This window comes from Pezoporus occidentalis, unplaced genomic scaffold (genome assembly GCF_034315485.1).
Source record: "Pezoporus occidentalis ecotype Australia unplaced genomic scaffold, CSIRO_AGI_Poc_V1 ctg210, whole genome shotgun sequence".
Classification (NCBI taxonomy): Eukaryota; Metazoa; Chordata; class Aves; order Psittaciformes; family Psittacidae; genus Pezoporus; species Pezoporus occidentalis.
The window spans coordinates 1,000,916-1,028,622 of record NW_026913965.1 but is presented as its reverse complement, the minus strand read 5'-3'; the positions used below and the strand labels follow the sequence as shown (position 1 = coordinate 1,028,622).

The 27,707-nt window shown below is 40.1% G+C and overlaps 1 protein-coding gene across 2 annotated transcripts in view; it reads left to right on the top strand.

The window, feature by feature from the left end:
- Positions 1-1,279: 1,279 nt before the first annotated feature.
- Positions 1,280-27,707, top strand: part of TBC1D12 (TBC1 domain family member 12) — a 46,014-nt gene continuing 19,586 nt past the window's right edge. Inside the window, exons 1-3 of one of the 2 annotated variants that reach the window (XM_062619470.1) lie at positions 1,280-2,106; positions 19,244-19,367; positions 25,599-25,655. In XM_062619470.1, the coding sequence (XP_062475454.1) occupies positions 1,295-2,106; positions 19,244-19,367; positions 25,599-25,655 (993 nt within the window). In that variant the 5' untranslated portion in view covers positions 1,280-1,294. The remainder of the gene's footprint in view (positions 2,107-19,243; positions 19,368-25,598; positions 25,656-27,707) is intronic. The other variant, XM_062619472.1, reaches the window with a different exon arrangement.

Here is a 27,707-nt window from a genome sequence, read left to right as displayed (position 1 = left end):
GGGCGTTGGGCTACCCCCGCCGACTCGTTCAGTCCCAGCACAAGCAGCAGGCGGTGAGGCCGGAGCGGGGGCGCGGGTGGGTGGTAGCTCGGGAGGGCACAGGCTGCCGGTCGCCGTGGTGGAGCGGCGCGGCACACCGGCGGAATAAACCTGAAGGCTGTGCTGCCACTCAGTGGGACCTTGATAGGCTGGAGAATTGGGCACAGAGAAACCTAATGAGGTTCAGCAAGGGCAAGGGTAGGGTATTGCACCTGGGGAGGAAGAACCCCAAGTACCAGCAGAGGTTGGGGCTGACCTACTAGAGAGCAATTCGTCTGAGAAGGACCTTGGAGTATTGGTGGATGGTGGACTATGAGTTGGCAGTGTGCCCTTGTAGCCAGGAGCAACAACAGTATTCTGGGAGGAGTGTGGCCAGCAGGTCGAGGGAGGTGATTTCGCCCCTTCTAGTCGACCTTGGTGAGGCTACATCTGGAATACTGTATTCCAGTTCTGGGCTCCTCAGTACAAGAGAGACAAGGAAAGGGTCCTGCAGAGGGCCACAAGGATCATCAGAGCTCTGGAGAAACTTTTTTGTGAGGAGAGATTGCAAGAGCTGGGCCTGTTTAGTCTAGAAGAGAGACTAAGAGGGGATCTCATGAGCGCATGTAAATATCTTGAAGGATGGTGGCAAGAGAACGGTGGCAGACTCTTTCTGCGGTGCCCAGTGACAGGATGAGGAGCAATGGCCATAAACTAAAACACAAGAAGTTTCACCTCAACATGAGGAAGAACATCTTTACGTTGAGGGTGGCAGAGCAGTGGAACAGGCCACCCGGAAGGGTTGCGGACTCCTCTCTTCTGGAGACATTCAAAACCCGCCTGGACACGTCCCTGTATAACCTGCTCTGGGTGGCCCGGCTTTGGCAGGGGGTTGGACCACGTGACAGCCAGAGGTTCCTGGCGGTCTGTGCTATTCTGTGCAATACGGTAGTATTGCGCGCCTTTAGATGTACTACGGTCGGGCGGAGGGCGGCCCCCGGCACCTCTCTGGCGGGGAAGATCCGGCCTAGTTGGCATCTCTATGGTTCCGGATGTGGCGGCGCCGGGGGCGGGCGCGCCCTTCCCGCCCTGCCTCTCTATGGTGCCTTTCCGGGGGGAAGGGCCGGGGCCGCCGCTGCCTGACCCGCTGAGCGCCGCCGCCGCCGCTGCTGCGGAGGAAGGCGCGCGCCCCGCCCCCCTGGGCCCCCGCTGCGCCGGGGGGGCCGCGCCCCCACCCCGCTGCGCCGCTGGCACCCCCGGGGCTCCGCGGCGGCAAATGGTGGGGCCGGACGATGCCGGGGCTCCGGGCAGCGCAGCCGTGCTTCCCGCGGGCCGGCAGGAGGCGGCGGAGGAGGAGGCGGAGGAGGAGGAAGACGGGGAGCGGGATGGGAACCGGGTCTTGAGCCGCAGGAGCGGCGGGCCGGGGCAGGAGCGGCTGCTGCAGCGGTACCTGGCGGCGGGTGGGAAGCGCTGCCCGGAGAAGCCCGCCAACGGGGCCGCCTGCGCTGTGGGCCCCCGCGGGAAGATGACCAACGGGGACGTCGGCTTCCTGCTGTTGCCGCCGCCGGAGGAGCCGCCGCCGTCTCCGTCCCCTCGGGCAGGACGGGCCGAACCAGAGGAGGATGAGCAGGGGCTGGGGGAAGAGGAAGCGAAACTGCAGAACGGGGGCTTCCTCCCCCGCTCGCCCAGTCCGGGGGGCGGTGGCTGTGGCCTCGCGGGAATCGCTTTGGAGGAGCCGCTGAGGAACTGGCGGCTGCGGAGCGAGGCGGAGCAGCGCGGCGGGACCGTCACCAACTCCCCGCCGCCCCTCGCCCCGCTGGACGACGCCGGCAAGCGGGCGCAGGCCGCCCCCGGCTTGCGGACCTCCCGGGGAGCGGCGGAGCTCGCTGCCTTGCCCCTCGGCTTCACGGACGTGAACCTGAGCTCCCGCAACACCTACGAGGTGAGCCGTCGTCGCAGCGCCCCGGACCACCTGCCCCACGGAGGGATGGCGCCCGCGACACCGGCGCTGCCGCAGGAGTCCGCGGAGAGGACGCGGCGGGCTGGCATCGCCAGCGCCGGGAGCAGCTTTGCCGAGTTCTTCACCAGGTAAAGGGGCAGGCGGTGGGGCCGGTACCGGCGGGCCCGACAGCCCATCCTGGAGCCGGGAAGGGGGTGCACCTCAGGGCGTGTGTTGGGGTTGTCCGGAAGACCAGGTCAGCCGGATTTGGCTGCTGGGCAGCGGTTTCAACCCCGACGGGCGCTTTTACCACCAAGAAAATCCTGTTACAGCGAGGAAGAGGCTTTGTGTTGGGCGTGAGGGTAACGTGATAAAGGTACTTTCACTGCTACAGACTGCACGGACTTTAAACCGGAATTTGCTTCCTGTACCAGAGCATTTTACTTTCAGAATGAACACAGTGGTACTAATGAAACTGCTGGTGAAGTGCTGGTATTGGGAGCTCCTTTGGGGCGATTCCGAGTATTGCCATGGAAGTTGAAAAGGCTCATAAAGCTTTTGCTACTTGTTGATACTGTAGGTACAGTTTTTTTATTCCACTGTGTGGTGTGGAAAGTTTTAAGGAGTAGGCTTTGTGCCCAAATTAACTGGGCTTCTGTTACATACAACACCAAAACCTTTAGGGCATCCACCTGGGGCGCTTGGAGACTCTGTAGCAGGAGTCACTAACATACTACACAGGAGAGACATCTTGAATGTAATAGTTTCTAGCATACTCTCTGTTACTTCTGTTTGAAGAAGAAAGTTTAATTTCCAATTTTCTAGCAGTTTTATTTTCCAAACCTTATTATAGTTACTGTGTGACAGTCACTCTGATAGAACAGTGAGTCTCTAATACAGATTAAGTCTATTAAGTGAAGAATTGATGTAGGAGAAGAGAGGTATGATCTGAAAGCAGAATCCCAAATTGAGAAATAAGCTCCTTCTGCCAGCCCTCAGGAAAGGCAGAGATGGATTCCCGCCTGAGGATAAGGATAGTGGCAGTTGCAGGGTAAGTTTAATGCCTCATCTTTGTTTCAAGGATAGGTTGAGAGATGTCCCTCTATTCCCAATATTTCCTGTTGGTATTCTTCCTTCTCACCCTTTTTTTTTCCCCGTTGTGTTACGTGGACTGCAGTACTTCTTCCCTTTGCCTCATTACTTGAACACTTTGACATTGGTACTTGTTGCTTTTTGCCCTAGAGCAATAGCTTATGAAATTCTGGAGGATTTTCCTCATAGAAAATGCTGAACTTGGTCTGCAGTATAAGTTGTCAGTATACACTGATGTTTGCTGTTTTCAGTGAAGGCTTTGGTAATACATGGAAAAAAAAAATTGCTTCTATTCTGGCAAAAGCTACAGCACTGACACCTCAGTTAAAAAAAGGATTTGCCAGAGTCAATTTCATAGGCCCTGATTGGCCCAGCTGGCTGTGCCTCTTGTGCATTGGTCCTGGTGAGCAATATTGGCTTTAGAGGCTTTATCTTCAGCTCTGCCTATACATTCATAAAAGTGCCTTAGTTACAGCTGATTTCATCTGAACAGCCAAAATAGGATCTTCTAACAAAAACCATCTACTTATTTAGAAAAAAACCAAAACCCAACAAACCAAAATCAACCAACCAGAAAACCAAACCAATATGAAACTTCTCTTCCTTGATAGATTTGTCCCTAGGTACAGTAATACTAGTTTGTAGTCTCCATTGCTTAGAAAAGTGGTAATAAAACTTTCATAATTTTTTTGGAGTAGTTAGTTCTTGTTTTCTGAACTATTTCTGACACTTTAAAAGCTTAGATTTTTCACTTTTTTTTTTTTAAGCTGCTCAGATTCATTCAGAACTGACAGTTGCCATTTGCCATTTGTAAGTGAATTTTTCTCTAGTTCTTAGAAAGAGAAATACCTTGGCTCTCAGTAATGAGGATTAAATTGTGCAGAAATTGCCCTGTGATTGAATGTTACAGCAACTATGCCTCCTTGTGAAGCTTCTCAGCAGATGGTTTCTTGTATTTTTGAGTAGGCACAGAGCCATAAATGCTGTTTCTCCCTAAAGTTTAAGTAGTACCAGGTGGCCGTGTTCTATCAGCACTACTTGCTGAGAGAGAACTCATTTGTGTTTTGTCAGAATGTGTACCTGCTCCCACAGTGTATAAGAAAAGGTGCTGGATATGTTAAACACAGGTAGTTCAGCAGCCTGGAGCCTCTTATATAGGATATTTTGCACTTGTAATGCTTTGTCCAGTTTACAAACTGTCTAAATTTCTGCAGTTCTCTTTGTTTTTCCTAAAATTATAATTATATGGAAATTCTTTTAAATGGTGGACACTTCTTGCTGTTATTTAACAAATGAGAGAAGGCAAGGGGGAAGTCCTGCTGCCTTCATTGTGAAACTTTCAGTGTAATTGCTGTGACCAAACGGTTTGACCAGGCAGATCTGGGTTAGGAGGCTACCGTTTCCAGCTGCTCACTCCCAGCTCTTCAGTTCCCAGACTGGCCTGCTGTGCAGTCATTGAAATGATCTGTGTTAATTTTCTGTCTGCATTTCACTGAACTAGAGGAGAAAGTGATGGGGTGAGGTAGGGGAAAATGCAAGCCGCTGTCAACAGCAGCATCTTACCCGAGCTCTGCAATGGGAAGAACAGCGGTGCCCTCAAGATTGTCAGTAATAATTATTTTAAGATCATGGGAAAGTTCACATCAATGATTACAGCTTTCTTTTTCAGGTAAGTACTAGGTGTAATATTTGGCCCTGGGATCTTAAGTTGTATTTGTGCCAAATTATCAAGCCTGTCAAATCAATGCTAATAACTTCCAACTCGAAAATAATTGTGTTTGCTGTCTTTTAGTTCTACTTCTTTGTTTCTCTCAACATGTGAACTGGGATGCCTCAAGTAAATCAGAGGTATGTGGAGCAGAGTGCCGTGGCAAGGAAAATTGCATGACTATGGTCACTTATCTCCACTGTGCTACTGTTATGGTCAGAGCATTATGTGGCTTCTTGAAAGTCACCTGTCACTGCTTTGTACTTCTGTGTATGATTCGTAATATGGTCATATATAGGCACTGTTCTTCTGGTTTGTGGTCTTGCATAGCAGCTTACAGTGTTCTGTTCTTGGGTTATTGGATCACTTTTGGGTAGTCCCAGCAAATTGCTGTTGGATACAGAACGGTTCAGTGAGCAAGAATGTTTCATGGACAGTTGAATTAAAACCATGATGATTACCTGCAGTGTGCTTTATCCATCAAAGTGGCACATACAGAGCAGAACAGTAAACCAAAAAGGGCAAGCAGCAGTGAGTATTCCAGGGCTGAGATTAAGCCATGGTGATTCTGAACCTCTTGTAAAGATTAATTATACTTCATAGTTCTACATGTACATACCAGGCACCTTCTTGGCTTGTGTAGACATTGTTTCTTTCCAAACTGTGTATTTACTAGATAAATATAGGTATCATAGAATGGTTTGGGTTGGAAGGAGCATTAAAGATCATCTAGTTCCAACCCCTCTTCCATGGGCAGGGACACCTTCCGTTAAACCAGGTTGTTCAAAGCCCCATCCAGCCTGGCCTTGGACACTTCCAGGCATGGGGCATCCACAGCTTCTCTGGGCAACCTGTGCCAGTGTCTCACCACCCTCACAGGAAAGAACTTTTACCTAATATATAAATCTACCCTTTGTCAGTTTAAAGCTGTTCCCCCTTGTCCTGTCACTACGTGCCCTTGTAAAAAGCCACAGCTTTCTTGAAGGCTGACCTTCAGGTACTGTAAGGTTGGTATTGACAACAGCAGTGATACTTTGTTGTACTAAAGCACGGCTTCCCCAAATACTTGTTTTCCAGAAGCCATCTAGCAAGTCTTCCTGATAAAATCGCAAGGATTAATCCATAACTGCCACCTCTCAGAGGACTTCATGTGCTGTGAGCAGTAGGCATAAGGGGTTGTAAGCATGTGTGGTAGTTGGCACACAGATGCTTATAAAACATGTGTTTAGTCTCATCCTTCCTTCCTTCCTTCCTTCCTTTCTCATCCAGAATGGTTGTGTTTGTTGTCCAGAAGTTTTGAAGAATCTTCACTCAGGGAGATGGTGGAAAGTTGAAGGGACTGATGTGTGTAGGAGCAAAGAACTGAGAAATCGCTGAGGCCCACATCTTTTTTAACTCCCTGTTTGTGAACACAGCAAGTAGGTAGCTCTTCAAAAGCTACTAACCTAGCCCCTACAGATAGCCTTGACTAAGACTGGAGTTTGCAAAGAGGTTCATATCCCTGGGTATTATTTGTGTATATAGTAATGTCTCTAGATCTGTGGTTTGTATTTCAATTTATTACTAAATAGCACTGGCACCTTTTTGTGCTATAAAAGCATATACCTAGTCCACAGTTGCATCTTGTGAATGTTTAATACCAGAATCAATGTTTTTCTTTGTATATAGAGTTTTTCTGTTACATCCCCTTAAGTTTCACAGATTTATGAACTGTGCCTGTGTGGGGGAAAAATTCTGTTTCGTGATGTTTTGGTCAGTAACAAGTCAGGAGGAGAGCGAGCTGGCCTAGTTACCACAGATCTTCTAAACCTCGTGTTTGTGTGAAGATCAAAGAACATGTTTATGGGGGCAGTTCACAATGCTTGGTTTATGTTCCTTTATTACCTGTGCCTTGGTCAGTTCTTGCTGCAATCCTGAAAGACTTGTGTGTTTGGTTTTGATTTGGGGGTTTTTACCTTGTTCAGATTTACTACAGAAAAAAATACAGAGTGCTTCGGTCAAAGAAATAAACTGATTGGGAAGATAATTAAGGGAGTACAACAAAACTTCCCCCCACGGCACCCTTCACTCTTCTGTCTTTGTTAGAGGTAGGTTCTTTGCTTTCTCTAAGCAATCTTGTAACTTAAGTGAACAAGCTGATACTTACAATTGAATTACAGCTGACTGGAGAAAGTGGGCAAGGGCACCTGGACCCAAGTGACTAGCTTGAACAGTATTTTTTTTTTTTCCTGTTAGACATAATTAACCTGATATAAATAGGAAAAAGTATTCATGTTGTCAAAACAAGAAGCTTCTCTGTAGGCTCTTCATTCACTGTTTGCAAAGAATGATTTATGAGGTTGTGTTGATGTGTTAGCCAGTTTCTGGCTCTCAGTCATATGAATAACAAATATAATGATAGAGTAAATGTAATCTCCAAAGTAAAACAAACTGTAGCAAACTTGACAAATGCTCAGCATTTTTTTTTCTCCCAACTTTTTAAATAACTGTGTACACAGAAAACTTTATTCAAACCTGCTGTTCCTAAAAAAGGTGAAGGAAATACCCCTGCACATTTGAAGTTTCTCTTGCAAGTGCGGATTTCACTGTAGCAAATTAAATGTATATGGGAGCAGCCTCTCCAATTCCAAGCAATCACGAAAATGAGCATGTCCTCAAGGTCTGTGAGTTGAAAATGCCTATTTGAGAAAGTTTTACTTCTGGGCCTCGTGACGTGTAGCTTTCAAAGAGTTTTGTGTTTCTGAAAAACATTGGTAATGGGTGTCCACTGTAAAAATGTGAGATGTTTTCCACTTATGTTATCATTTTGGCTAGGATGTCTGTTGAATAGCAAACCGAACAGACTTTGTTACATGGTAGTGGAACAATCGTATGCTGATTTAACTCTGGATAGGTGCTGGATTGCTATACTGCTCTAACTTCTGCCTGCAGCCTGTCTCCACACTCCCTTCTGAAAACCTGACTAAATAAATGTTGCTTCTAAGACCTTAGAGCATACACATAATCATCAGTTTAAACTTCCCTAAATATTATTAGCAATTTTGCTTCTTTCCTTGGTAGACAGTGTAACATTCTGTGTTGGTACAGATATTTGCACTGGGAGCCTTATAATCCTAATAGGATTTTTCCTGAAGTAAATTCTCCTTAAGCTAATACGGTGTTGTTTTTTGGTTTTGTTTTTTTTTGTTGGTTGGTTGCTTGTGGTTTTTTTTTGTTGTGGTGGTGGTGGTGTTTTTTCTTTGGGGGGAGAGTGGAGTGTAGGCTTTGTGTTTTCTTCTTTTTTAAGCCAGAGAGCTGAAATTGCTGTTTAGCGTGCAACAAACTGTTGGAGTCATAGCTTGTTTTGCTAAGGAGTGTTTTAAGCATTTAAACTTAATCTGAAAGTACTTCCCACTCTGCTTCATTTTGCAGAAGGTGTTTTTCATTCCTTGGTCTCTTCTACTTATTTTCTGTCATGGAATTTCTTACAGACTCTAAGTTGAGAATAGTGTGACAAAGTGAATGGAATCTCTTCTGAATGGGGTATGACTAAAAGGAGAATGTTTTACATGGAAAACAACAACCAAAGGAGGTTGCTTTAACCACAGCTGGCCTCTAAGTAAATGGTAGTTTTATGCTTTTGCTCTCGTGGCTGTTTAATTATTCATTAGGCTGTTTTGTCTTCATTGCTTAAGAAAAAAACCCACAAAGTTTAAGGGTTTTGGTTACATTTCATTTACATGGATGAAAAAATTATTATTCATTCTTTCAGTTTTTGGGAACTGCTGAGATATTTATGATATAAAGCCTGTCCTCTTTTATCCCTTATTGGTCTTGTTTATAGTCAGCTGGGAAGGGACTAGCTTTGGTGGACTGGGCAGTAGGCATTGCTTTAAGCTTCTCAGCCTCAAACTGTGCTGTGCTTCTCAGCCTTTTTATCACTGCTTTCTAAGGAAGTAAATCTTAGGCAGTTATTGCCTGATGTCTCTTATACTGCATAGACTATTATCCACGTTTAGTCAAAGCTTTCTGAGATTGAGAAGACTCAATTAGAAAAATCTTACAAGTTTTTGAATAAACATTGAGCAGCAGGAGGGTCTGCAAAGAGAGGCTCTGATAATTTGGCTCTGTATTGCGGAAACCAGTCAGTTGTGTGAACACCTGCAGAGTGTGTTGCTTCTGGCCTGGCACTGGGGTAGCAGTATGAGAGGTGAATAGATGTTGTGTGGGTGAACTTAGGATTTCAATTAGTAGAAAACTAGTTTTGATGGTCATGGATGAGTTTATTCTTCCAGAACTTCTGAGAGCCAAACACTCAGACTGGTGTTACTGTAAATTTCTTTCCTGATTTCTTACGTCCTGACTGAAAATAATACCTGTAGCCTGTAGAAGGAAGCTCTTTTCAGTTTTTCTCCATCCTTCCCCAAGGTACTCCTTTGTTAAGATGAAATAGGGTTCAGTTTCCATTGTTATATTTGGAACTTTATTTAATGTGCTCTTGGGTAAGTCAGAGTCTTTCTTGATCATGTAGTATAATAAAAGTTGCCTTGATGGCTCCCCTTGCCTAGGACAGTTCTGTTGATCTCAGACTTCTAGAATAGGCAAGCTAAGTGATTGTCTAGAAGGAGAAAAGACACCAAGAACAGTGAAACATCTATAGCCCTTCTGCCTCTGCTGGAGCCACAGAAACCCAGACTTGCTGCTGCCTCTGTCCCTGAGGTCTGCTTTGATGTGCTGTGGAAATTGCTATGGCAGAAGGGCATACTTTGTACATCTTGTGCTTCAAGAACAGCAGTTGTTGGCACCAGCTCCTCTGCTTTCTCTAGCAGGGAAGGCTTGGCCCTGGTCAGCCTGTGGGGTCTGAGACCCCACAAAGCTCAATCCTATCTGCATTGTTTCAGTTACCTAATGTATCTGTTTAATGTAGGATCTTGTCTGCCTTGCTGCTGCGCAGTAATGAAGCTGCTTGTATGCTGGATGCCAGAAAGCTTTAAAAAAAACAAACAAATCATGAACTACCAAAGGTATTTGAGAAGCTGATAGCTGTGAACTGGGAAGCAGTGGAGATTCCAGAACACAAAATATCTTTGCTTTGGTTGGCTGAAGGAACTGAGGATGTTTAGCCTGGAGAAAAGCAGGCTGAGGGGAGACCTTATCGTTCTTTACAACTACCTGAAAGGAGGTTGTAGTGAGGTGGGTGTTGGTCTCTTTTCCCAAGTAGCAAGTGGTGTGATGAGAGGAAACAGCTTCATATTGTGCCAGGGAAGGTTAGATTGGATATTAGGAAAAAAATTTTCACTGAAAGGATTGTCAAGCATTGGAAAAGGCTGCCCAGGGAAGTGGTTGAGTCACCATCCCTGGAGGTATTTAAAAGACTTGTAGATGTGGTGCTTAGGGACATGGTTTACTGACAAACTTGGCAGTATTAGGGTAACAACAGGTAACGTGATTCTAACTTCTTGCTGTAAACCTCAGGTGTTTTGCAGATTGCTTGCTGTTCCTTAAATTCTGCAGGCAGCTGTGTGATTGAGAAATTTCTTCCTTGCTTTTTACAGAACCATCAGGCAAACCAAAAGGAGTTGGGCTCATACATATTAATATCTTTTGTCTAACAGCTCAGAAGTGGATTCTTACATTTTGTAATATTTCTACAATTTTATTGTTGAAGCAGTGACATAAAATATACCGTGAATTGCTAACCACAGCAGAAACCTGATACATGGAGTGGCTGCACAAGCAGTGCAGTAATATTTTGTATTACTATGTTACATGATTGAGTAGTCAGCATACACTCTGTTTAGGACCAGAAAGAAAGAACATTAACTGAGGTTCATCTAGGCAGGTCAGAGTAGTAAGCTTCACCAACCCATGGGACAGTCTTCAAGATAAAACTCTGCCCCATCTTTGAGCTTACTGTTCACAGACTTTTAGGCTGTGTCAAAGGCTGGAAATCTTTCTTTCTCATCTTTGTCTTGAAAATGTGTACAGTATAGGAACACGGGGACTATAGGTTTAGTGACTGCTCTGATAAAGGTGGTGGCTTTTGTCTTAACCAAAAGTGAGTCAGTCATTGCTAGAACAGTGTTAAGTAGTTTGCTTCATTAGGTTGTACTTCTGTGAGGTGTTGCTTCATTAGGTTGTACTTTTGTGAGGTGTCTTGGTGGGCCGATTGAAGAATTTGCTGTTGTCAGAAAACTAAGGGAATGTGTCTTCCCTGCTTCTGGTATTTATTTGATCCTCTGTGAGCTGCTGTAGCTCACTAAGCCAGGGAGTGAAAAAATGTGGATAGCTTTCTGTGGGCTTAGTGAGTTGAATTGACTTGCAAGGTATGGAAAGTCTCTGAATTGATGCAGCAGAAGGGAGTGTAGAACATTAATGGTGCAAAGAAAAGAAATGGGCTTCCCCTTAGTGGAGCTGAAACGGCTTGGCCATTATGTGTGTGGGGAGGAGCAGTTTTCATTAGAGTGAACACCGATTCACTGTTTTCAAACAAAATTCACTGTTTTCATATTGCTGGTTAATCAGCTCTGGCTTTGTTGGAGTAGATATCCCTGGCCATGCACAAAAGAGCAGAACATCTGTAGTCGACTGGTAGAAATTCTCCACTTCTTGCAGCTGTGATCTAGAATTTTGTTTCAATTCTGTGGGTGAGTGAAATTTGGTTATTATAGATTCACCATAGTGTTAGATGTAGTGTCAAAATAGCTGCTGAACTGCCTGATTAAATATGAAAATGATAAACTAGTTTGGCATAGTGTCATTTTGCTAATTCACTTTGAAATGTAAAGGTGAGACCACACTGTTTATTTTCCTTTAGTCTTTTTGTATTTGAGCATTCCAGAGTGTAACTGTGTCTGTTGCCTTGTGTATGTGCTTGCTTACATATGCTTTTGAATGTTTAAGCCTGTTTGTAAAGCTGACCTGTGCAACAGCTCTTTAAGACTGTAAGCGTAGACTGTTAAAAGACTGTTTACCAATAATTGTTCTGTACAGTATGTTCTTTAATAGTGCTAAATGCTTTTAACTCTTAAAGCTTCTCAGGTGTTTGTGTACCTGTATTAAAACCTTTTCTAAAGCTTCTTTGGGACTGGTATCAACTAGGAGCTTGAGCAATCGGGCTGATCTAATTTAGTCTCTTCAGTGCAGTTCCACAGTAGTTCTCTTAATCTTTGTGTCTTCTCTAAGAGGCCAGAAACCTCCTTCTCTACCTTCAGTCCTTAGCATCTACTCCTTTACAGTTCATAAGCTTTCAGGTATACCCAATTGTAGCTGAGGATTTAGTTTATGAATAATATCAGTGGAAATGCCATTAAAAAGGAAAAAAAATACTGCAAGCTTGGTTTTGCTGAAGAAGCATATTCTTCTGATTATGATTTTTTTTTTTTTCTTTTCCTTAGTTTATTTTAGAGGGAGAAGGGGAAACCCAAAACTTGCTTGTATAGCACTTAGAGACTGTAGAGTATTATGCATGCAAACATCAAAGTCTGTTTGGAGAGGGTGGTTTGGGATATTCTTTGGCTTGTCTTGCTGTGGAGAGGAAGAGTAGATCTTTGTACTGCTAAAAGGTGCTAAAACTACAAACATCCCATAACAGGTCTATGTATGGGGGTAACAAAATGTAAGGAGAAGCTTGTGTTTAGCTTCTTGTAGCAAGCTGGTAGAAGAGGAGACCTGTGAAATCTGTCTGGTCACCTCTCCTCCAGTATAGGGCAGAGCTTGGAAACTTATGCTTGGAGCAGCATTATAAATGCATTGAATCAGAACAGGCTGATGTTATTCTAAGTTATTGAAACTAAAAATATAGAATGTGTAATAAATTATAAATGTATTAGTGTTTTGTTCTAAATCTCCATGTTAAGAATTTTAAACTAAACCTAAATACATTTGAATATTAACTAGCAAATTAAAGTTGAAATGTGGAAGTAAAGGATGAGTTGAAAAGCATATCTGTAAAGTAGGGAGTATTTACTCTTAACTTTTTTATGTTCATGTCACTTTTCTAGCTATAACTAATAATGTGAGAAGACACATGAAAATCAACAAATAGCTTATAGGCAATGTCATATAATTCAAATCTAAAATAATGGGGAAGCAGTAATACCCTATCCATTGGTCAAAAATAATTACTGTCTGCACTCTGAACACATTACTTTTGAGATAATTTTTTGTCAGTTCCTACGAGTTGTGTACTGTATATAAACAGTTTCAAATGTAGAAATAGAATCATACTTTTTGTTGCTCTGCAAGCTTTGTAAGTGGCCAACCAAAAAGGTTTTATTTCCTTTTAATGATTCATTATTTATGCTTAGAGTTGAGTTACATTTGTTTCTGTATGTAAATTATTGAGAAGTCTGTTTAAAGCAGAGGAGCTAATTGTGTATAATCAGGCAATGTGTTTTCTGCTATAATTTCCCAATTGTTTCACACAGGACCTTAGCAGAATGGACAAGACTTGAGTATGATGAAAAATTCTTTTGTGTTCTTAAGCGGCTTTTGCGTTTTGCACATAACAAAAACATGACATGAAAAAATGCCAGTGTGAATGTAATAATTCCTGTTATGTGATCACTAATAGTCATAAAGGAATATGGAATCACAGGTTTGCAGGGGTCTTCAGAATTGGTGCAAACTGTTCTGAAAGTATGGGTTTAAGTCAAAATGATTAATTTTAATGCTATACCAGTAAAAATGCATCTATAATAATTCATGGGACGTACATCTTCTAGCTCTTCACTGATACAGCTTTTTAGATAAAGGTACATAAGTAGTTTCTTTATCAATTTGTCTTTCAGCTAATGCAAATTTCAACAAATTTCAAACATAGACCTGTTTTACATGCCTAGGAAGCTTATTTAAAAATTAGCATAGGGTTGAAGCAAGACCAGGCTGTGCGCATAAGCAGAACTCTAATCTTTTTGGAGATGCGAAATCAGTTGTGTTGTAACACATACACAGTTTTAAATGAGTTTTACTTTGTATTCCTGAGGTTTTACTGGAATCAGTGGATTTTTAATGCAGTTTAATTATTGCAGAGAAATGCAGCTACTGGGGTTTTTAAACTGCATTTTTAAATTATTTAAAAAAAAAAGGCAAAAAACTATGCTGCTTTTTGTCTAACTCAGTGCTCATTTGTCACATTAATTCCATGCTGGATTCCCCTTCTAAGCCTTTGTGATTCTGGGAAGAAAAGTTATATGCAGTGGAGTAAGGATGCTTTGATGTGATTCTGATCCCTTCCAGTTTGTCTTGCTTGCCTGCAGTTAACATGAGACAGTTGTCTTCTATGCGGTGTCTAATAATGGGAACTAGATGTTTAACAAAAAGGAAAATATAACCAGACCTCACTTCCTTTGGTTCTTGTGGCTTTCAAATCTTTACTCAGTGCTTTCCTGTTACCATAGGTTTTGAAAGGTGGATGCAATAAGAAGAAATGATTGTTGACAGAAAATGACAGTAAACCAGGTTATGTGTGTAAATGAAGTCAGAAAAACATGTTTTAACAGTAAGGTGGGTTTTTAAAAAGTAATTTTTAGTAATGTAACTTACTGGTCACTTCTTGGAACTATTTTATTTGTAGATCAGTAAGTAAACATTTTGAGCAAGGTCAACGTTACCTTGTAAGGGAAATAAATTAGAAAACAGTCTAGCTTTCAGCATCAAGATTTAAACACGGTATTAATTTATTTCTATGATAACTATGACTTCTGAATATTTTATTTGAAAAACAAAACCAAAACAATTGCTGTGGTGCCAAACTTCAAGTTTTTGCAAGGACTGCTTTCCAGTGATGCCCACAATTTTTTGGTTAATTATCTTTGAGGTTGCTGTGCCTTTTAAAAATCTGATTGCAACCGCATTGCTAGACTCACTGGCTAAACAGTTAGAATGGCTTTCTAGGCTAAAAAGTACTTTCTAGTCCCAAAAGTACTTTAACAATGCAGAGTCAGCTATAGGCATCAGGTCTGCATTTAAGTTTGCCATCTTGCAACTTAGCTGCATTTCACACATTTCTAAACTACTATTTTGTTTTTCCTTTGTAGTTCTAGTATAATTCATGCTGCTTCTTCTCAATCAGGTTAGAATAGCTGTGCTACCAAATGACTTCCTTTACTCCTATGGTGTTCCAAGCTGGGGGTGCCACTTAAGCAGTTGTTGCTTAATGCATGGGTTTAAGTTCTGCAGGTTACATTTTAATAGAGGGAGTGGGTCTAGATCTTGTTTTTAGGCTAGAAGACTAAGGGCAGATACAGACTTATGAATGCTGTTTCAAAGTGTTAAGAATGCTGTACTCAAATGGGAGTTCTAGGAGAAAAATGGGAAGTAAAAGTTGATTGCTTCCAACAATGCAGTATTATATCTCCACAACATAAGAGCTCTAAATCACTGGAGGTGATTCTTCTGGTAGGCTTCTTTGAGGCTGAAAGTTAAGGTTGGAAACCTAAGGATGTGGATTTGGAGTGGAAAGGAAAGCAACTTCAGGTTTTGTTTGGATGCACAAAGCAGCGAAATATTTTTAGCCTGTTCTTAAGTGGGGCACAGTGGAGTTGTAGAAAGGGAAGATTCATGTGTGTAATCTTTGAAAGAAAGAAATGTAGCAAAAGGACATCTAGCTTGAAACTAGATTTGAGTTTGACATCTTTTGTCAAACAGAAAACTACCACAAAACTACTTGGCCTTGTGGAGAGGTGAATCAGTTATGCCTAGAAGCAGAGTGCTGGAGTTGTATCTAGCCTGGTGCCTTTCCTACCTGCTGATGTTCATGGGTGCTGCTATTTGAAGCATTTCAGCTTTCTTTGAGTGGCTGATGTACAAATATGGCAGCCCAATTTCTAGTCTGGTGTTGGATGAAATTAAGATCAAGCTTGTAGTAAATGTCTCTCATATTTTCCAGTGACTTCCTCTAAAACTTGGAAATCTCTCATCCTCTTGTGCTGGCATATAACTAGCTCAAAAAGTGGAAACAAGTTCTGTGTTCACATTTCTTTTGGGGAAACCAAAACACCAAAGTAAACAAAAGAAATCCTGTTAAAATAGCAAGTTTCATCTACCCCCTTCTGAGACTTATTTCTGACTGCATTTAACCTTCACTAATTTATATTAAACAGCAACAAAAAAGTGTTTTGAAAAGCAAAAGCAGAGTGGAAACAAGCAATTGCATTACTGGAATATCACATGAATGCCATCTGTGGAAATGCTTAACATCTTTGAATTACTGTACTGTTGATGTGGTTAAACCTTTGCCCAGAGTACCATGGCATAGGCAGGAATACTTGAAGCAGTGTTGTTAAATAAAGAAGAAAACTGCTGTTTGTAGTTGTTACTACAGCTGCAGTTGTGTGCTCAGAGCCCATAGGTTTTTTTGTATAACGTAATCCAAACCATGTTAGGTATAGATGTATTGATATGTGCCAATAGCGGCTTATTCTGTGTTGCTTCAGTTACTTTTCGAGCTTTTCAGTGCACTTACTGAAACATTTTTGAGTGTCATTTGAGAATGTTAGTGTGTGTTCTAGTGCAGTTATATAAAACTAACAGGGGAAAAATCCCCTTGTAGCTTTTCCACTGGGCTTTTGTAAACTTGAGTTCAATTCAGTGAACTAATTTAATACTGCTATCCCAAAGGCCCTTTCAAAAGAAAGCATTATTCAGTTGTAAAATGTAGGCTTCTTTTTAAGGAATTCTGAAGTTTTCAATAGCATTTTGGTGCAGAATCCCCAAATCCATTGACTTTTCAGTCCATCTCGATGATTTTCTGTGGGATCAATGAAACTCATGAATATTCCAAGCAGTAACAAATATATCAAATCTAGTACACTTTCTGCAATTCAGTGAATACAACTTGTAAGCATTCACAGATGCTGTTCTTTAACAGGGGTTTTGTAAGGCTTTACTGTTGTCAACAGCACATTGGATGTGATACTGTTAGCTGCCAAAACAATGTATTAAAAGTGTCCTTCCATCTTCAGCAAAGCTTATTTGTAAACCTCCCATTAATTTCTCTTGAATTAGAATGCCTATGTGAGGTTTATTCTGGCATGATACGAAGTATGACCTGCTTTTTGCCTTCAGAAGAAGCAGACTTCAGTGAGTATCTGCTCAATAAAAGCAAAATCTTATGTTTTCATTTGTCCATTCATAAAAGTGAAACAAGCCTTTGCTTAATTCAGAACACCAAAGAATATTAACACCCCTTCCCCCCCCCCCAAGTTTCATTATGATGGGGACTATGTTCTGTAAAGGTTTTTTTTAATGTTATATTTGTTTAAAAAGAATTAAGAATAAAATCTTGTAAGAGCCGTGAGCATGCCTCAGTCTATTACACAGAAATCTTAATGAAAACCTTCAGAGTAGCTGCATGGTTTTTGTTTTAAATCTACCAGCTTCCTGGTTAATCATAAACCAGCTTTGACATAGTGACAGATTGCCATCAGTGTTAAAGCCCTACATCTTTCCACAAGTGCTAGAAGCAGTGGAGCTGAACTGCCAGGTAATCCTGGTGGTATTCCATAGTTATGTGCAGAGACCAGATGGTTATTTCTATCCATGAAGTCGGGATGTGTGAGCTGTTTTGTATGTCAAGAACATATCTTCCTGCATATCTGCTTCTGGGGAAAAAAAATTGTCCTCCAATTAAGTTCAAAGGCAGCTGCTGCAATAGCTGCTGATTTAAGGGCAAGGCTGTAGTGTAGTTTTTTGTTTGGATGGACTTGTTTATTTCACTAATTGTACACAGTTCTGGGATTTACTGAGGACAGGGACTTTTAAAGATGTTGGTACCATGGCTTAGTCATAAGCCTTCCTTCCAGGTCACGTGTCAGAAACCAGTAGTTTGGCATTCTGTGTGCTTACTTTGGCCCCATCAGGGAAACTTGCAATATCTTACTTCATCCCTGTGGAAGCAGAGTTGTGGGATGCAAGGATCACAACCTTATATTAATTAAGCTATTATTAATAGCAACAGCTTGATTCCATTAATGATAGGTAGCTGTTAATATAGTACAAACAATTATTCCCAAACATCCTCACTCAGTTACTACTATAGGAGAGTCTTGGTGTTTGGAGTTTCTCTGTTCTCCTGGATCCATACAAATGCTAGTCTGGAGCTTAGCAGTTCTTGGGAGACTTCCACGATTTATCAGCATCTGCTGCTTCTCTACAGCTTGCTATTTTCTGGTGGCTAGATCTTCAACTGTGCACAAGTATCTGTAGAGTCCATTAACACAAACTTGCACAGAAGGGATTTTTGTGACAGACATTTGCTTGTTTCCCGAACAACAAAAAACATTCTAGGAACTGAAAAGATAGTTTGTTTTTGAACACTATACAATGTCTTACATTTATAAACTGTTAGTGTTTGTAAAACTTGCTGCCTGGCTAGAAACTGTGACAACACTGCAATTTAAGAGCAACTTTGTACTTTACAGATCAGTTGTGGTTGTTGAAGCATGCTACTTCATCTAGGCAAAGACAAGAGACACTTTTCTTGTGCACAAACATTACTGTATTCATTTTGAGAAGAAAATATATTTTAAAATAAAGCAAATGCTTAAGTGAAGAGTAAACCTGGGGATCTCTCTTTCAGAGGAGGAGCATGAACACACAAGGTTTGCTAGTTAGCACTGCACAAAAATATCTTCAGATGAAAATGCTCCATATTCTGTTTGCTCAGAAGTCAGCTTGTAAGCATCTTGAGAAATAACCTTACAGACTACTGAAGTTTTAATCCCTCTGTGTTACTAAGTTTCTGGAAAGTAAATTTCAATATTTAGAATAAGTGTGCTGCTTTCATTTTCAAAGCTGTCATACATAGCATGCTCTGTGGGAGCTTGTGGTTGGAGTCAAATAGTACAGCTGTGTATCTAGACAAATAGTTTCTAATATGATCTTGTGATTGGCTTTTTAAGTAACGGAGCAGTGCAGTCATCCCTCCTGTTTGAGTGTAATTGTTTTAGGCAATGGCAAAGGTTATCTATTAAACTGAAGCTGTGTGCATGTTCCCTGGTTTTCTGGTCCATGCTTACGGAAGTTGAAGGTGTGAAGAAAATGTGAAGGTTGCAGAAAATATTAGCAGAAGCAGTAGTTAGCTATTTCTTTATATATATATATAGCTATATATATATATATAAAGCTATTTTCTTTTCAGTCTCTGAATAGCTCTGTAAGATACACTAAAACAAACCACAGATAAAAGTCTGAGAGCTGTTGCAAGCTGGTAACTTACATGTAAGAAAATATCTAGTATTACTAAAAAAGCTTGGTTATTGCATAATGTACCTTATAATGCAGAGGTAAAATTGAGTGTTAAGTGTAAATATTAGCATCAAAGCACCTTTAAAAAGCTCTTCCACTTCAAGTTGATAATCTTAAAGTATAAGAGAAAGCTAAGGTAGCGCACTGTATTTGCAGAGAGATCTCTGCAGTGATCTTGGTTTAAAGAAACGTATGTGTGTACAAACATAATTTGTTTATATGCTTATAACAAAAAGAAAACTCTCTTCTCTTTTCAGAAATTTTTTCACTAAAAGGACAAAGGAACTCAAACCTGCTGCCCAAAGTGCTCCTGGTTGGAAGTTGTTTGGAAAAGTCCCACCCAGGGAAAACCTTCCAAAAGATTCCAAAATTATTCAGCAGGTGAGTAAACATCCCACAACTCCAGGTACAAAACTTGTAAAAATTAATGCATAGGTATTGCAGGTCTCTGCTGTTTATCTCCATGTTGTTGCTATACAACTGTAGGGTGCTCTGGGAAGTATTGTGTAAAGAATAGTAGTTACTGAGTTTGAGTTTTATAATTTTCTAGTACATTCTTCAGTACATTTCTTCTTATCAAAAGGTGATACATGTTCAAAAAGTGTTTAAGCTGTTCCAGAGAAAAAATCAGAACTTGTATTAATTTTCTGTAAAAACTGCCTTATTTAATGTGACATGCTGCTTTATTTTATTTATTTTAAATAATAAAGGGATTGTGAAATACTATTTTTTAATCTAACTTGTCTTTGCATAGTCCTTCTTGCCTGGAAGATTTACTTTCTGGGTGACTTACTGACTGGGTAACTTAAGCAACAAATTGCACAGAATTCTGAAACATAATCTTGTTTCATTTAGACTTTCAATCTCAAGATATTTTTGTTTCAAAATAGTTTTGAACTTGTTTTGGAGTTACTGGGGTACTACAGAAAGGTAATTCTGATTTCCTTCCTCTAATACAAAGTTGAACTTAATATATGCATTCCTGGGGAGCCTGGCTTTAATATGGTAAAATAATAATGAAACATCATAGTCTTTAAAGATGATGAATTGGTAATGTATCATTCACGTAATGTTAACACGCAGTTCTTAAGTGCAAATGGCTGTGAATGAAGTAGTGTTCAGCCATCTTCTAGAAAGAGCTTCGTGAAGAGGGCCTTTTGGGAGCAACTAAAGTGAAAAAGGAGGGTTCTTTTTGAAGGACTTCAGTGTAATGGGACTTGTCACAATAAAATGTAGGGAATGATGAGATTACAGAAACTGCAATCTTGGGGGTTGGACTAGATGACCTTTAAAGGTCCCTTCCAACCTAAACTGTTTTATGATTTACTGTGAAGTAAACGGAATGCTTTTTCAACATTTTCAAATACAATTTTCCTTATTTATATGGTTTCCATTTTTGGGTGGGAGAGGGCAAGTTGTCTTAGTTTACTTGCAGATGAATGCTGTTGGACTTGTGCTATAAAAATACTGTAGTAAAAATCCAGATGTCTTTTTCATCCCGAGAAATGGAGAGTATGCACAACGCTACCAGTCATAGAATCATAGAATAGTTAGGGTTGGAAAGGACGTTAAGGTCATCTAGGTCCAACCCCCATGCTGTGGGCAGGGACAGCTCCCACTAAACCATGTCACCCAAGACTCTGTCCAACCTGGCCTTGAACACTGCCAGGGATGGAGCATTCACAACTTCTCTGGGCAACCCATTCCAGTGCCTCACCACCCTTACGGTCATCTGCTTCCCATTTTCTAGTAATGAAGATGTTTGTTCTGAAGACCAAGTCATCTGCAGAAATAGTCTTAATTTCTTATCCTGTTGGCCCTCAGTGTCAGTTTTTCTTTTAAACTGTAGTGTTAACCATTTTTTTTTTAACTTCTCCAGAATGTTCAAAAAGCAAACACAATAAAACAGTGTATTGTCTTTAAACGTGATTGAGTTGATTCTAGCCACTAGTCATGTGGTTTTTGTTATAATGGTTGCTAGATTATTGGATTTATATAATCTTGAGTAATGTGTCAGTAGTAGCTAATATTTTTAGCTTTTAATTTTATCTAAAGTATGCATGGTCTTTAGATAAAGTATCATGAGCTAAAATAATGCAGTTATCAGAGGGGATCCAGATTAATGTTAACACAGAGTTAAATCTACAATACCCAAGACAATTTGATTCTTAAATTGAGAGGTGACAGTAATGTCTCTATACCTAATATACATCAAATGTCTTGCATGTGTGTTTAAAAATTACAGTGTAGCTCCTTTGAAGAAAATCCAGTGGTTTTCAAGAACGTTCAAATTTGCGAAACTGGCAGTGGGTTAGAATGTATGTAGACACATACGGTTATTGAAGATCAGTGGAAAACACTATCTTCACTTTCTTGAATGGCTGACTGAAGTCTCTAGACTAAATTCCTCACTCTGCAGGAGAATAAATGAAAAGAATATACTCAAGAATGCAGTTATGAGGCCTTTAATCATATTTCTGTCAACTTCTTAAAGTAATTCTGTATGCCTAGCAAAATACTTAATATCCTACATGGAATGTCTCTAAAACTGCCGCTTTGACTTTCTAAATTGAAGTCAAAGGATCAAGTTGAAGTCAAAGTTTATGATCTGAAACATAAACCCTGTATATTCCCCCAACTTTTTTAGGTATCTATGGTCAGAACGATGGCTGCTCACTGTTTACCAGTTTTTGTAAAATGAACTTCTAGGTGTAAGATGATGCAAGTAGAATAGGCTTAAGCTGTAGGCAAGCTGCCTGCAAGGGAGTTTATGGTACATTATTGTTAGCAACAAATCTTACTGTTCCTGAGCAGTGTTAGCATTCTCCATGGTTAAACACAGTTCTGTGACTTTACTGATGCTAATAGCCAGCCTTGGGAGGGTGCAAATAACCACTTGATTAAGGAAACTCAGTAATGAGTCAGCATCCTTCAGATGAAGGATGAGGTCTTGAGAAGCCCTTTTAGAGGAAAAATTAACTTCTGACAGGAAAAACTTCATAATGAATAGGAGAAGGAAGTCTTTTGGGTAAGGGTAATGCTTATATCAAAGGTTTATAGCAGTATTTATTAATAGGACTTCCTATTAGTAAAACAAGAAAAAAAATTGCATCATTGTAGATTTACAGTCAAAAGGCTGGTAGAACTCACATGCCCTGTTGTATCCTGGCCAGTGGAAGCCTCCTTTGTTACCTTCATTTTGGTAAGGATGATTTAGTAAATTGATAATTACATTTAAATGAATGCTTGTGGCTCCTAATCACTGTCAACTGGAAATTGCTATATATGGCTCTCCAGAGAAGTCAGGTGGTGATTCTAATATCTTGAGTAACTTCCAAGAAAATCTGGAAACTGAATTTGGGATACTGTTTCAGACATTTTTCAGACGATGATGCTAGCCAGCTCTGCCTTCAGAGACTGTCTAATGAGTATTACTGTAAATAATTCCTTTGCAAGTTTCTTAGCATATGTGGAAGATGATAAATGTTTTTGTCAAAAAGCCACCTTCAGGGCTTGCCTGTCTGGGGAGATGGCAGTGTCCCTTGCAGCTGTGCTGCCATCAGCATGCTGTCGGTGAGATGCTCTAGTGCAAACTGGGTCAGAGGTTGAAAGTTCTTGGCAGCTGCATCTCCCTGCTCGCAGCTGCTGGCACGCTTGGCTCTCCTTGGATTTAGAGCTGCCCAAGCAGGATGTGATTGAGGCCAACTCTTTTGCTGGACATCTCCCTCCTCTGGGCTTCCTTCCTTCACTGTTTTTTAAAAAGGGAACTTAGCAACTCCTTAGGACTGCAAATGTCGAATGCATTTGATGGTTTGAGGAAGTGTGGCTTTCTTCGTGAACTGCAGCTAATAAAACTGGCTATTATAAGAAGTACGTGGTTAGTAATGATCATTCTAGTAAATTCTTTTCAATCTGTACAGAAATCTGCTGTAAATTAGACTGCTGAAACATTTTAATACAGAAGCATTTAAAGGAGAAACTGACTTGTAGGCTGATTTTTGGTGTGTATTGACTGAAGTCCAAGTTCTTTTTGAAAATGCAAGCTCGATTTCATTTTTTATGGTTATAGCTAAAAGAGCTTTTAATCTATAATTCAAATGATTCCAAAAATCAACTCATTAAGATTAGCTCTTGATTTTATTAAAGCAGTCTTGAATACTTATTAATTTGTTTAAAGCAGTACAGTGATTTTTTTTTTCCCTAATATGCCTGAATTAAACTCAAAATACGGAAATGCACATGGCAAGATAAAAAGAAGTAAAACATACACTAAATTAACTTTATCAGCTATTTTAGCAAAGTACTGTCAATGGCAGACTTAAACTGGGGGGAGAGGCAAAGCTTATTTTCTATGTAAATCTGACGCACCATGAAGAGCTTGCAGTGATTTACAAATTATTCCTTATTCAGAAGTGATGTGTCTTTCAAAAGCTGTCATGTTGCATACAAAATGTAAGGTATTAATTTTAGACACTCTGTTAAATACTGGTGCTGATTTTGAAGACTGGGTCACTGTCCTATAACCTCTAAAAGTATTTTTGAATCTCTCTGAATATTTTGAAAAAAAAAAAAACACAAAAGTACTTAAGGGTTGAAAAGCTTAATGATTTCACTTGCATATGTTTCCAATGTCGTTGTCTCCAGTCCGAGTTCTAATGGAGAAATTGCATTCACTGAATCAGCAGAACTCCCATGGTCTCCCAGGGACAACTTATTGGAGTCCTCTCTTCAGAGGAATGAATGTATTTTGGATCAGTTTTCATGCGACTCAGGCCTTGTAACTTGCAATATTAACTCTTCCCTCCAGTTTTTGTTATTTTGATATAACAGTGGAGGAAGCTCTTGAGGCTTAAAAGTGTATATGGCATGTTTGTCAACAAATCTAAGGACTGAATATAGGCATGAAGTAGGTAAATACAGTGCTAGATGCTTTTCCATAGGGTTGGTTCTTAAGTAGATTGTTATCTAGATAGGCTGGCTCATCTTGCATCCTACCAGAGAAAACAGAAAAGCAAGACTGCTGCCTGTTTAGCAGATACGGGGTAGAAATGGTAACATTGGTTAACAATGGTTGGTAACAAACTGCCTTGAAACCAGGACAATAAGTCGGGGTATTTGGTCTTGCAAGGACCAGTGTAACACCTGAATAACAATTTCTATACTAGCAACAGTGAGATGCCTGTCATGGTTTTCCTTTGTCGACAGTGTAGCAGTCAGATTTTCAAGAAGTGTCCCTTATCTCTCCAGAGTCACACATGTAGTCAGTAAACTGCTATGCTAAGGATAAACCAAATATATTCCCCAGTGTTTTAGGCTTTTGCAGGATTATCTTGTCAGTAAAATGGTAATGAAGCTGATTGGACCTCAGTGAGACAAATGCCTCCTTTTGTTTGCACAAAGAATAGAAAATGCACTTCAGCTTCAAGTAACAGGGCTTACCCAGCTTGGTAAACTTTTCAAAACTTACGAAGTTTTGACAAATTTTTACCAAAGGAAACTTGTCAAGGAGAATATTTCATGATGGCTGTGCTGTGCTGCTGGCACAAATGCATCTTCAGGGGAGTACTCTACAATGAGTACGGATGGCATTAATGTTTTGAAAACACCGCGGAGGTGTTGACTGCTGATGTGAATTCTTCTGCTTGCTGTTTTTTTGTGGGGGTTTTGTGTTTTTTTTTTTGTCTTTTTTTTTTTTTAAAGTCTCTGAGGTTAAGTACGAGCAGTATTGAAGTGAATTTTCACTTCCCAGAGCTTGAGAAAGAAAGCATAAACATTGTATGTAATTTCATTTCTGTCCTTGAAAGTTCCTGGGTTTTGGGGAAACAAAGATAGAAACAAATTGATGTAATAAAAATGATGGAATGTCTTTGATTTGCTGGGACAATAATTTTTTCTTTTCTTCTGTATCATCTTTTTGATGGGATTCCTTCCTCTCTATTGGGCCTTTGAATTTCATTAGCAAAGGATGGCACAGGTGAAAATAATTGGGGGGGTTGGGGTTTTTTTGTTTTTTTTTCTCTTAAGTGAGCTTTTGAGGTTGAGCAGACTTGTGCTGGTGAGCTTGAGGGGTTGTGAGCTAACTAGCTTATAGGTAAAGATCTAGTTGGGTGTGTGAAATGCAGTCTAAGATGAGCTGAAGGAAAGCGAGGTTTTCAAGATTTGTTTTCCGAGCAGTTTCTGTTTCCTGTCATCCTGTAGACAAGATATAATTCTTTTTAACAGCTATCTTATAAGGCTAATGTTTAAATAAGTATAACTATTATGGGTGATTGGGACTAGCAACAGTGTATCATACCTTTTGTTATGCACCTAAGAACTGCCACAGAAAAAGATCACCCTTCAGGCAAAGATGCTGACTGTAGAAAATATAAATTTAAATTAAAACAGAAAAACCAGTGCAATAGATGTCTCTACACATTTTGCATAAGTGGGAAGTCTTTGTATGTGTTTTCATATATTTTGAGGGCTGAAGAACAAGGAACAGACACATCTGTGTTTCTTCCAACATAAAACATAAATATGTGTGAATTTAAATTTTGGCTTGCATGTTGCTATATTGTAATGGTCTTTTTAATTTATTCACTAAGGCTTTGCTTCTGTTTTTCTCATTAGGATGACAGTACTGGCAGTCTTGCGTCAATATCTGCTCTCAGTCTATTAAACACAGGGGTATGAAATTTAATATATATATATTCTTCTAGTTGTATGCGATGCCGTGCATGGGACTGTGTAACACTCATTAAAATAGAACAAACATCACATTTTCACAGTAGCATGAATATTTTATGGAACTAACCATCAACTCATTAGATATCATTAGTAAAATAAGCAAACAAACTTCACACATGAATCTCACTAACAGCTAAAAGTGTTAGAGTATTACTGTTTATATTGCATGTTCTTGAATAGCAGGAAATAGGTAATGTTAGAGCTTGATAGTAATTTACTTACATTTGCTGTGCCTCCTTGCTTAATGATAAAAGTTGTTAAAAGGCCTAATTTGTAATACTTTTGAACACCTTGTGTTAGCTTTGAAAACTGATAACTCTTTTTTTCCCCAAGTCATACAAGCTATTAACACAGAACACACAGTGGCACATCAGAACTCCAGATGCTTTTAATCACTATTTCTAATATGAAACTGGAAGCCTAGAAAAGCGTAGCTTTTGAAACATTTGTTATATGTTATGTCTTTGGTTTGCTGTGACTGGTATCCTTCTGAAATTAGTCCAGTGCACGTCTGTTACTTTGAAAACTTTTAATGTAATCCCACACTTTATGTTAAACTGGAATGGTACAAGTTGGCTTTTTAGTTCTGTGGATCCCTTAACTCTTGCTTTGTGAAATAGAGCAGTAATGTAACTGCTAGTTGATATTTGATACCTATGGTTGGTGTTACATGGCCTGGCCACTCTCAGCTTTTCTTTATAGTGCCCAAAGCCGATGGCTTCATGCTCTTTGTAAAGAACAAAAGGTGGAACTTGATGCTATTTGTTAAATATCCAGTTAAGGAAAAAATAAAGAGTTGAAGATGGATGGCATTACTTTGGAAGGTTGACCTAGAAAAACTCGTCAGTGTCTGGCTGTTCTCTTGCACTGTGTGAAGATTAGTATTTTTCCCTCTTTCAGTATAGGTTCTTCCTGTGATACCTGCAGGTTGCAGAAGAATGTACTGTTCTGTCTGTCCTGATAGCATCTGGCATTTACTTCTGGGAAAATGTCTAGTTTATGACTTAGAGTTTTTCAGTGACATCTACTCTTGCTATAAGCACTTCTTTTTCATAATTACCTTGTAGCTGGTGCTAGCTCAGCAATTTTAACTTTTAACCTGGGACACACACAGTGGCGTAAGAGGGAATCCTTATATGTTAGTAGAAATTCTTCTTACATAAATTTTTGTATTAGCTTTATTAGGGTGATGTAGATGGGCACCCTCCTAAGCAGTTCTGTTAATGCTTCCATTTGTGGATGATCAGCCCTGCTTGAAATGAAAGGAAATAATCTTTCTGCTGATATTTCTAATAACTGTACAACATTGTGGAAGTAATCATATAGATGTTTTTAGAGGCCTACCTGCTCCACAGTTGAACATGTGTGTGAAGGGGAGGGAGGTTTGAAACCACTTGCAGAATATATGGCAATCCCCATTGTTTGCTCAAAAGAAGTAATGACTGATTGAATAAATCCTGTTTCAGTACAAGGCTTGGAGTTTTAGGGGAGTAAAGTGTGTTGAAAGAAATTGTCATACACAGGGTGCATGTTTTATTTAATTGGAGTATTAGTATGCCTTGATGTCTACATTACAGGCAATCCTTAAGCCAGACAACATGAATTAACTTTCATTATAATTTTCTCCTCTAGCATACCTAAACCATAATTGGATATGTAGTGCTTAATCTGTATAACTGGTACTTTCAAGACTCTGAGGACTTTCACAATCCTTGTAATCTAAGGCTTTTATCACTCATTTCCAGTTCAGCTTTTGTTGTTGGATCCTCAGAAATTAGCCCAGCAAGATGCACATTAAATTTCATGGTCAATATTTATTCCTTTAAAGCTCTATAGTTCAGGCATTGTAGATGCAAGTTTGTCTTCTAAAACGGAATCATTATGTGCACACTTAGTTAAGTACTTTATCCCTGTGAGCATACCCTACTTAAGGTCATATCTAATGCTTTTGGAATGCTGCAGCGCAGCTGGTTTTCCTTTCTGTAAGGTAAT